Genomic DNA, 10,860 nt, shown 5'->3' with positions numbered 1-10,860 from the left:
CAGGTGGTGTTAAAAAATGGCGCTAGACAGTGTTTAACTTTTTGGCGCAAAACTGCGTCAGCGTAGTTTTGCGTCAAAGTATAAATATGGGCCCTAATTTTGCAATTTTGCTGTTCTTTTACTGTCCCATGCAGGACCACCCCTATGGTGATGATGATGTCAGAAGTCAAGAAACTGGTCCTTAATGTGCCATTTTCAATTACCTGTCTATTCATTGCGATTCCCACAGCTTATTGTATCTGCTGGTTGATGAACCAAAAAGATCTTGCAGGCTGCCAGTGTATTGCCACTTGTTTTCTCAATGGTGTCCAGGACCTCACGGAACACAAACCATTGTTCCTTTGTTAAAATTAGGGAAGAAACAGACTCAGAAAGAGAGATAGACACGGGCAGATAGCACTCCCAATCCATTTTAACAGAGTTTACAGTGAGTGAGACTCTAGTAAAAGTTCAAAAACTGGGTAGTTTAAAAACAAAAATTTCAGGGGATTATATGGGTTGGAAGCTTGCTTCCTAGACATTCATTTTTGACAGAAGCCAACATCATAGTGCTACTGAGACCTAAACATTATACATGAGTACCCCAATTACCTACTCCAGCAGTAGATGGACAGAGACCACACCCTAGAGGTGTGGCCAGGAAAATGATCAGGTCTATTTTGACAAGTCAAATTTTCAGACAATTACGGGTATACCAGTTTTATTTTGTTAAAAGAGGGAGCAAGACACTTTGGGGCATCTTTTTGTTTATGCTAAGGAGGTGTAAAGGAGACCCCACACTGTGCCATATTTACAAAATGGCACAATGCATGCAAAGCATCACTTTGAAATCCCTTGCACCACATTATGCCTGTGCCAGGTATAATATATGCAAGGGGGGTGTTCCCACGCAGGAAGGCCACAAAAAATGGCGCAATGATATTGACAAGATTTCACTGCACTATTTTTTTAAGCCTGCTCACGGCAGGCATTAAACGGACGCTCTCATAATAACCTATGGCACTAATCCAGCAAAGCATCACAATAGAATCATAATGATGGCACTATTGTGTTAATGTGCACCATGGTGCACTGTATAGTAGATACAGCACTACCATGGTGATGTTAGGGGGTGCAGGGCAACGCAAGAAAAATGGCGCATCAGATCTGATGTGTCACTTTATTGTAAATATGCCCATTTATCTCTGATTAGCAGGGCTAAAGTACACAGAGTTATACAGCCAGCAAAAGCATTTATGGCAAAAATATAGGAGTATGCCATGCGAAAGATGGCAATTTCCTACAGTGCTGCTCTCAGTAATCAAATTCCGCTATGCCACCTAATATCTTGCTACAAATGGCCTTTCTTTGACATTAGAGTAGGTGTTTGACTTTGATGCCCATTGGGGTCCCAGGGGATACTTATGGGCTGCAGCATTACTTTAGCCACCCATAGGGAGCCCATGCAAATGCTTCTACTGGACTGCCATTGCAGCCTGTGTGAAATGGTGCATACACCATTTACACTGCACCAGGTCAGTTATAAATCACCCATATACCAGGCCTTCCAACCCTGAAGGCTGGGTGCAGAGTACCTGTGTGTGAGGGCATTACATTACTATCAGAGGTGCCCCCACATCATCCAGGACCTTTTTCGCAGACCTTGTGAGTGCAGGGATGCCATTTTACACGTGCACTGGACATAAGTCAATACCAGCTCAAACAATGGTAACTCCAAATATGGCCATGTAAGGTGTCTAACATCTTGGAATTATACCCCAATGCTGATTCTCGCAATGGTTGTATAATTCCATGCACTCTGGGGGCTCCACAATAGACCCTCAGAACTGCCATACCAGCCGTCTGAGGTTTTCCAGGCATGCCTAGCTGCTGCCACCTCACAAGCAGGTCTCTGCCCTCCTATTGCTCAAGCACCTTGAGCCGAGGAAGGCAGAAAAAAGAATTTTCTTTGGGAGAGGGGTGTTACACCCTCTCCCTTCGGAAATAGATATTACAGGCATGGGAGGGGTAGCCTTCCAGAGCCTCTGGAAATGTTTTGAAGGGCACAGATGGTGCCCTCCTTGCACAATCCAATCAATGCCGGTTCAGGGACTCCCAGTCCCTGCTCTGGCACAAAACTGACAAAGGAAATGGGAGTGACTACTCCCCTTTCAATCATCCACCCCAGGGATGGTGCCCAGAGCTCCTCCATAGTGTCCATGGGTTTTGCCATCTTTGATTCCAAGTGGGCAGGGCATTTTGGGAGCATCTGACTGGCCAGTGCCAGCAGGTGACATCAGAGCCCTCCCCTGATAGGTGCTTACCTGTGTAGCTGTCCATTCCCCGTTACAGGGCTATTTAGGGTCTCTCCTCTGGCTGTTTACTCAGATTCGGATTACAAGACTCCAGCAGAAATTCTCTGCATCCTTTACTTCACCTTCTACCAATAAAACTGCATCTGGACCCTCCAGGAACTCTATGATCTGAAACAAAGAAGCAAAGACGACTTCTGCAGCATTGTATCTTCAGCTCCTGCCAGCAACTGCAACTGTTTCCAGGTTGTGCATCCTCCGAGGACTGCCTGTCTTCAGCCTGCACCAGAAGAACAAAGGAATCTCCCTTGAAATGAACGAGTCACTTCCCTGCTTCAGCAGGCATCCCGCTGCAGCGACGTCAGGTGGCTTGGGTCCCCTCTCTGAAAAGGTGCTGGATCCAGCAACACAACTGGTGGACTGAAGTTGTCCTGAAGTCTAGCTGTCCAACTTTGGTGAAGGTAAGACCTTGACTCCCCACGCAAGACAGAACCGCCATGCACTGCATTTGCCAAGGCTTGTTGGCATCCTTCCACAAAGTTCTTCATGCACCATGCAGCGCCGTCCCCCAGCACTCTATCCTGCAACATGCAGCTTCCTGAGTGGTTCTCCGGCGGCGTGGGATCCCTTCATGTAGTGCTGCATGGGCATCCTTTTCCACCTTGTTTGTCCCCATGCTGTGGGATTCCTGTGCACGCTACCTGGTCTTCTGAGTGCTCTCTGAGTTGCTGAGAGCCCCCTATGTCTCCCCCACCTAGGTAGAGGCCACCAGGTCCCTCCTGGTCCCAGGCAGTGCCTTTTTCTGCTAACCGCATGCTTTGCATGTGCCAAGGCTTATTTACAGAATCCAGTGACGCAAACCAGAGTGCAATCATCCATCCAGTGTGGGACATCCTCTACATCAACTAGGAACCCACATCCATCTTCTTGGGTGCAGTACTGACTGTTCTTCTTCACCGGTGGTTCTTCATTTACACCTTCATCCGGGTTAGCAGGGGCTCCTGTTCTCCCTGGACTCTTAAGTGTTTCTTGGACTTGGTACCCTTCTTCCACAGGTCTTCAGGTCCAAGAATCCATCATTGGTGTCTTGCAGTCTCTTCTGGTTCTTGCAAAATCATCTATCAAGTTTTCTTGTGTGTTCTAGAAAACTTACTGTGATTTACTCCTGCGGGTGGGTTCTATTACTTACCTTTGGTATTTTCTTACACTCCCAGTGCCCCTCTACACACTACACTTGCCTAGGTGGGAAACCGACTTTCGCTTTCCACTTTCTTAGTATATGGTTTCTGTTCCGCCTAGGCCCATTTCTAACTATTGTGGTTTTCACTATTTGCACTGTTTTCTAACCATTTATACAGATAGTACTGCATTTTAGTGTATGTACTGTGTATATCACTTACCTCCTACGGAAATATAGCCTCTAAGGTATTTTTGGCATTTGTGTCACCAAAATAAAGTACCTTTAATTTTGTAACACTGATTATTTTCTTTCATGTGTGTGAGTACTGTGTGACTACAGTGTTATTGCATGAGCTTTGCTTGTCTCCTAGTTAGGCCTTGGCTGCTCATCCACACTACCCCTAGAGAGCCTGGCTTCTAGACACTGACTACATTTCACTAATAAGGGATAACTGGACCTGGTATAAAGTGTAAGTACCTAAGGTACCCACTACAAACCAGGCCAGCTTCCTACAATTTGCAAATAGAGAACTGCAAATTCGTAATATCGCATACACTGCATTTGCTGACCTTGTAACCAGGATGTGAGTTACCTGTCTCTCACAACTTGATTAACACTTGTCTCTGTGGAGCAGGAGAGTATTGGAAAGTTGTTGCAATGTCCAACCAGGATAAAGGCAAGGGTGATAGAGGGCACATACAAAAACAGAAGATTTCTGACTGAAATTGGATATTTTGGTAGAAGACTGTGTCTCCAACATTTATAGGGAAACATCTTTGACTGTTCCAGAGTCAAGCAAAAAGAAAAAATGGGGATCAATCCAAAGAAGAGTTAATGCTGTCACAAAGAGCATCATTAATGAGCACTGGTATGATTGCATACAAAAAAATGTATGCAAAGAAGTCTAATACACAGCATATGGAGGTGGTTCTTCATCTGTCCTCCTTGGAAACATGATGGAGGAGATGGCAGAATGCACATTTGCCCAGTAGCAGTGTTGTGAGTAACAGAGATCAACACATAAAATCTTCCACTATCCAACATAGGATAGAATGTCACCTTAATAAGTTGCCTTATATCATAAAATAATATTTATTCAATCTGTCAGTCATATATTTTTAATACAAATGTAGATTTAAATTATCTTTTCAAGTTGTCATTAACATAATCTGCAAATTGAGAAATACAAATGCCAATAATGCAATGTTAAAGCAATCATTTGGAACAAATAAACCTTGTTTTCAATTTTTTACTAAGTCTAATACACAGAATTTAGATGCACAACAATACATTATGAGTCACATAGATTACTGTGCACAAATTAAATAATAACATATAATTTTCACCATCTGCTACACCTGGGAGTACTGAAACTGAAGATGGCATTGTTGAAAATATTCATGATGAAGAGATGAGTGAAACATATGGTGAACAACATCTCAGTAGTAATTTATAAGCCGAAGAACTTTTGGAAAAGGCACATAAACTCCATAGACATATAAGATCTCTAACATGTCCAACTAAGCCAAAAAAGCATATTGTTGCCAAATCACAGAGCTAATGCAAGGCCAAGGACAGTAATGTATCTCAACTTAAAAAGCAGAATTACACTTTACTCAAGCATTTCAAAACATTGAGAAATCTATACCTCAAGTTCAAAAACAGCAACTAATGCCATTTTGGGACAAAATTAAATGGCATTGAGGAGACCACGATATCTAGTTTGATACACATTTGTGAGTCACATGTGGCTATATATACTGACATTTGTGCATTACCTGATGCCATATCCTCACTAAGTGTAAGAATGAATGCTGATTAATGTGAGTCCCAATGTCAGCTTTTGTGGATTTGAAGATTGCCTTGCTATGCAACAAATCTTCTGTTTAAAGGTTCTACATTTTCAAAGTAGAACTAAGACATTTTAGTTGAGATTTTGATAAAGGCATAGAAAAAATGGTAATGCGCTTGATTTAATGGAAAATAGACATGCAATACGTGCTACGGGAGGTATAATTGGGGAAAGTGAGGAGACATCAAGCCACAACAGTTTGTGTAAGAGTAGGGTACTCCAAGACAGAGTTCTAGGCAACCCCCAGATGTACATGCAAATAAAACACCAATATCTAGTGACAGAGTTACAAGGATGAAAGGAAAAATGAGCAATGGAGCAGAGACAGTACTGTTGTTGTATCACCTCTTTGTTTATTTTTTATACAATTTCAACTTAATGAAATTCTCTGAAAGAATAGTTTATACTTACATTTTCATTTGCAAAGTGTTACTTGAAAGGAAATCATACCTTTGTTATTGACTGGTCTGTGTAAAGCCAAAATAAATATTCTATACAGTTTAAAATTATTCTTTCTGGAACGCCAAAATGTCACTTATCAAAAAATGCACTTTAAAAGTAGTTCTCAGTGAGTTATGTTCTAAGATTCCTCCCATCAATGGCTCTGTTGGCATCAGCATCTTGATGGTGATCACAAGTTGGAATTATGTCTTCATTATCACTTTTTTTCCCTAACATCTCAATACGAAGGACTCTTTGTGTTGCTACATTATGCAACATAGCATATGACAAGAAGCATCTGGTACATACTGCAATAAACAACATCTCTTATATAAGAATCTAAAACATCCTTACAGTAGTTGAAATGTCCTCTCTATAATGGATGTGATCTGTTGGTGTGTCGTATTAAATCCTCTCTTCCTGGTTAATTGTAGGTGTAGGAAAGGGTGCCATAATCCATGAGCAACAGCATATGTACTGTCACCTCAAAATACATTAAAACATTATTTATAAGACACCCTGACCAACTTTGACAAATTAGGAAGGTAGATACATGCTGAGAGAACCCTGGACATTTTGCAGTGCCCCCCACACTTTTTGCCCTCATTGATGAATACTAGTTGCTGGTATTCTGACTTGGAGGATGTCCTGGACTCCGGTTACGAGACCCAGGGCCTGTGTTCTGACTAAAAGGTATATCCAAATTAGGCATAATTATAATTGGCATGACAATTTACCTGTATACCTCTACATCTCTAGTATATAGTAGGGTATGTAGACTTAGAGGTCCAGAAGTTTTAATGCACTTAAGTGTGCACTGCTGTGGTGCCTGCTGTCAATGTACAAGCCAACCCTTTCGTGCAGACCGTTTTTAAATTAAAATCATATGCTAATTGTACTTTGGAATTAAAGGTACTTCCAAATTCTCAAACCACCTTATATTTTTCATATCAGTCACCCCTTTTGCCTCCCCTAAGTGATCTAAGGGTAGGGTGCATTGTAACTATAAGAAGGGACATTATAAAATATGTTTTTTATTTCCTGGTGAGGGGAAAAACTGCCAATTTCATGTTTCCCCATTGTAGTACATTAGCTCCATAGGCTAACATGGGAATACCTAATTAAAGTATAACTATTGCTAGGAATGAGCTAGAAATGTCATTCTTAGACTAAAATGATTGAATAAATCCAACACCTTGCCACTGTTGGATTTAATATAACTATTACAGAAAAGAAGTTATAGAACCCAAACCCAAAATCCAGCCTTCCAGCGGCTGTTCTCTGATTGGCCAGCCTCTGCCAGGCTGAGCCAAGCTGCCTTAGTGAGGTGTAAAGTGGCCTGCATTGAGACAATGAAACATCTGGTGGGAGGAGATCTGCAAGCTGCAGAGTGAAAGGCAGGAACTGGCTGGGTAGCCAAACTGGTCTTCAAAGGGAGAATGACAGTTAGGACAGTGCACAGGCTCACCCCCACTTCCTGTCACCCCAGCCAGATGGAAACCCTAGTAAAGATTAGCAGAGGGGTTAGGGGGTTGTTAAGGAAAGCTAGCCACACCAGTGGGATGGCTTAGCCAGATTTTAACCTCTAGGAGAAAGATTCTCCATTTTGGCTTTCTGGGACATTTTGCAAGAAGTGGTCACCCCATAGGGTGGCACCCGGCAGCCTATTGGTCAGGGGTACCCCTCTGCTTGCCAGCCCAGGAAATATGGGAGAGTTGCCCAGCAACTCAGATCCCTGCCTGAAACTACAAAGAAAAGAAAGACTATCCTGCTGGAATCCTGGCCTGCATCCCAAAGGACTGCACTCTGGAAGGTTTCACGTGCAGCACACTGAGGAATTGCAGTTCTAAATACTTTACCTGGCTTCAAGAAGTAAAAGAGTGGACTCCCATACAGCAACATATTAACAGAGCTTCACTTGCACCATCTTCATCAAGACTCCAGTGACCTTTGAAGGAATTTGCTAGATGCATTCCAGGAAACATAGTCCCAACATCCCAAGGACCAACTCAGAGCTTCTAGACCCTTGGATTGGTGTTGCGAACCTCCAAAGATCCCTGCATGGAATCAAGAAGAAGAAGGACTGCCATGCTGAACCTGCGGTGTACACCAAGAAGTACTGTGCTCACAAGGACTGCACCTGCTGCACATTCTGAGCTTCACAAAGAGTACTTTGCCAGGTTTCTAAAGAATGCAGGAGTGGACTATCTGAAAGGAACAAAGGAGCCACTAAGAGTCACCTGCATCTGCTCCTGCTATAAGAGCCCGCTGGACAGCATTTAGAGGACCTTTAAGGATTTGGCCAGGTGTATTCCGGGAATTATAGTCCCAAAATCCCAAGGATCAACTCAGAGATTCTGGGACATTGAATTGCTGTTGTGAACACATTTCCTGCATCAAGAATTACTACTGGAAGTAAGTGTGAAAATATTACATCAGGGGCATCTGGAACTCTTGACTTTGTCCCGGTCCAGTTGGACCCTTTTTGACCCTTTGAGCCCTATTAGCTTTTCAGAGCCAGTTTTACTTTTAATCTTAGAAAATTAAAATCTCTAGATCCCCACATTCGATTTTTGTCATTTTGGTGTCATTATAATCATAAAAATATTTCCTAGTTTAAAAAAGTGGTGTTGGATTTTTATTGTGTGTTGTGTCTTACTTATTTGATGTAATGTTGTTTTGTAAATGCTTTACATACCTGTCTCCTAATTTAAGCCAACCTGCTCGTTGCCAGATACCAAGGGCTCAGCAAGGGATTGATTTACTGGGACCTTGCCTGGACCTTACATTATGATTATGGCCTTATTACTATTGGTGGTTACCTACCAACCTCTACTAATAAACCACTGTCCAACACATGCTAGTAAAGTTACATTGTATTGCATTCTCAAAGGAAAACCATATTCAAGCTGAACCATGTTCAACCAGACAGGTGTACAGACCTCAGTGGGACAACATATAGGAATCATTGGTACTCCCTTGATAACATGCTACACTGTCAGTTATTAAGTGCACACTATTATACACTATCTGTATATTTAAGGAGTGGAAATAGTTTCTATTTCAGTATAACAATTCAAATCTGGATGGTGGACAAATTACTATGTGTGTTCCGCCAATTCAGCCATTTCCCTGTGGGTTACTCTGAAAAATGGCACCTTGATGCATAATAGGTCACCTTGTGCATGACGAGACAAAGTGTAAGTATTGATTTTTAGCAACTTGGCTTCCTGAATTCAGCACACATAGAAAGAGGAAAAAACTAGGAGAAATAAAGTTATTTTTCCTCCCCTTAAGACGCTCAGTTTTGATTCCCTCTCAGATTTACAGATTTTTGTAAATCTAGGAATGTGTTGAAACCCTTGGGTGTTGCATAGGAAAACCCACTGCAACATCCATGAAACACCTTCTTGAAGTAGAGTAAGGCAACAAAGCACTGTGTGCTGCCTTGCCTTACTCCATATCCATGAGGCCATGCCAAGCCACACAGGGTGGCTTTGCTTCACCTCATGGGTATGATTGCATGACCTACACACTGGAGCGTCATAAAAAGTGACAATCTGGTGGTGAAGGCTTCTTGCAAATGAGGCCCATGGTGTATTCCAGTTCAGAGCACATAATCTCATTCAAACTAACTCATCTTTCAGCATTGTTGTAACGTTCATAGGAGTGCAATGGTCGCAATGTGATTTAAAAATAAAATGGCTGGTACAAAAGTTTTTTCAGTGCTTTCTTTACTTCATTGTTCCTCAGGCTATAGATCAGGGGATTCAGTGCAGGAACAACCAGAGAGGGAATCACAGCTATGAATTTGTTCTGCTCCTCTGAGGAGCTTGAGTGGGGACGCATCTCCATTAAGAAACCACTCCCATAAAAAAGAAAAGTGCAGGTAAAGTGGGATATGCATGTTGAAGCCGCACGGCGCCTTCCAGCTCTTCCAATCCTCAAGATAGTGGCCACAATGTAGAAGTAGGAGACAAAGATTACAACAAGGGAAGTTGCCACTACAATAGCTGAACACACAAAGCGCACCAAATCGTTTATCGAGATGTCTGTGCAGGAAAGCTTTAAGAGCACAGGGATATCACAAACAAAGTGGTTTATGATATCAGGCCCACAGAAATATAATCGATAAAAAAGAGTTGCATGTATGAGAGAGTGCAGAAAGCCACTTATGAATGATCCTATGACCAAGCGTACACAGAGACATTTGTTCATTGTGAGTGTGTAGAGCAGTGGGTTGCATATTGCAACATAGCGGTCAAAAGCCATCACTGCCAAGAGGAAGAATTCAGTGCTTGCACAAGCACTGAAAAAGTAAATTTGAGTTATGCAGCCATAAAAAGATATTGTCTTCTTCTCAGTAAGAAGATCCACCAGCATCTTAGGGGAGATAGAAGTGGAAAAAGCAAGATCCAGGAACGAGAGCTGGGTGATAAAGAAGTACATAGGAGTATGAAGGTGTGGGCTTCCCCACACTATGACTGGAATTAGACTATTCCCCACCAGAGTGAAGACATAGACTGCCAGGAACAAAAGAAAGAGCAGGACTTGCAGGCCCGGGTCACTGGTGAGTCCCAACAGGATGAACTTGGTCACAGTGCTTTGGTTTCCTGGTTTCATGACTTAGGATCATTGGACCTACTTGAGGAAGAGAAAAAGAGAAAGCAAATGTAAATTATCATTCTTTACTGAATTGGTCATATACATCTGTGAAGGGATGACTCATTTTAAAAGCCTTCCGCTCCTCTCATCCTTGGGTTCCAATTGAGGGAGGACCTTACCTGGAAATTAAATGAAATCCCAGATATGTGAAGCACGGCAAATCACCTATGAGAGCCTCATGACTCTGAAATGTAGGTAAGGGGAGATTGAGTGATTTGCTCAGATTCACAGGATGTTGAGCCAATGTAGAGATTAGAGCCTGGTTCCCACAGCTCTGAAGTCGGCAGCTCAGGCAATTATGCCACATTCTCTCTCAATACAACCTGGACTGTTCTTATTGGATCAGGACCCAGAGGGCAGACAAACTGTAAGTATTCCTTCTATCATGTTTTGTGTGCTTCTTTACTGGAGTACAACATGTTATTTCTTGT

At 42.4% G+C, this 10,860-nt stretch overlaps 1 protein-coding gene across 1 annotated transcript; it reads right to left on the bottom strand.

Moving 5' to 3' along the window:
• Nucleotides 1–9,454: 9,454 nt before the first annotated feature.
• LOC138287012 (olfactory receptor 5A2-like) lies at nucleotides 9,455–10,387 on the bottom strand. The gene has a single exon (XM_069227374.1). It carries the CDS (start codon nucleotides 10,385–10,387, stop codon nucleotides 9,455–9,457), a length of 933 nt encoding a protein of 310 aa, XP_069083475.1.
• Between the last annotated feature and the right edge of the window lie 473 nt (nucleotides 10,388–10,860).

This window comes from Pleurodeles waltl, chromosome 4_1, assembly GCF_031143425.1.
Source record: "Pleurodeles waltl isolate 20211129_DDA chromosome 4_1, aPleWal1.hap1.20221129, whole genome shotgun sequence".
NCBI lineage: Eukaryota > Metazoa > Chordata > Amphibia > Caudata > Salamandridae > Pleurodeles > Pleurodeles waltl.
This window is presented reverse-complemented; position numbering and strand designations above follow the sequence as displayed.

Excerpts from the sequence above, each read along its gene's own strand:
- LOC138287012 (XM_069227374.1), bottom strand. The coding sequence starts at position 10,387 with ATGAAACCAGGAAACCAAAGCACTGTGACCAAGTTCATCCTGTTGGGA.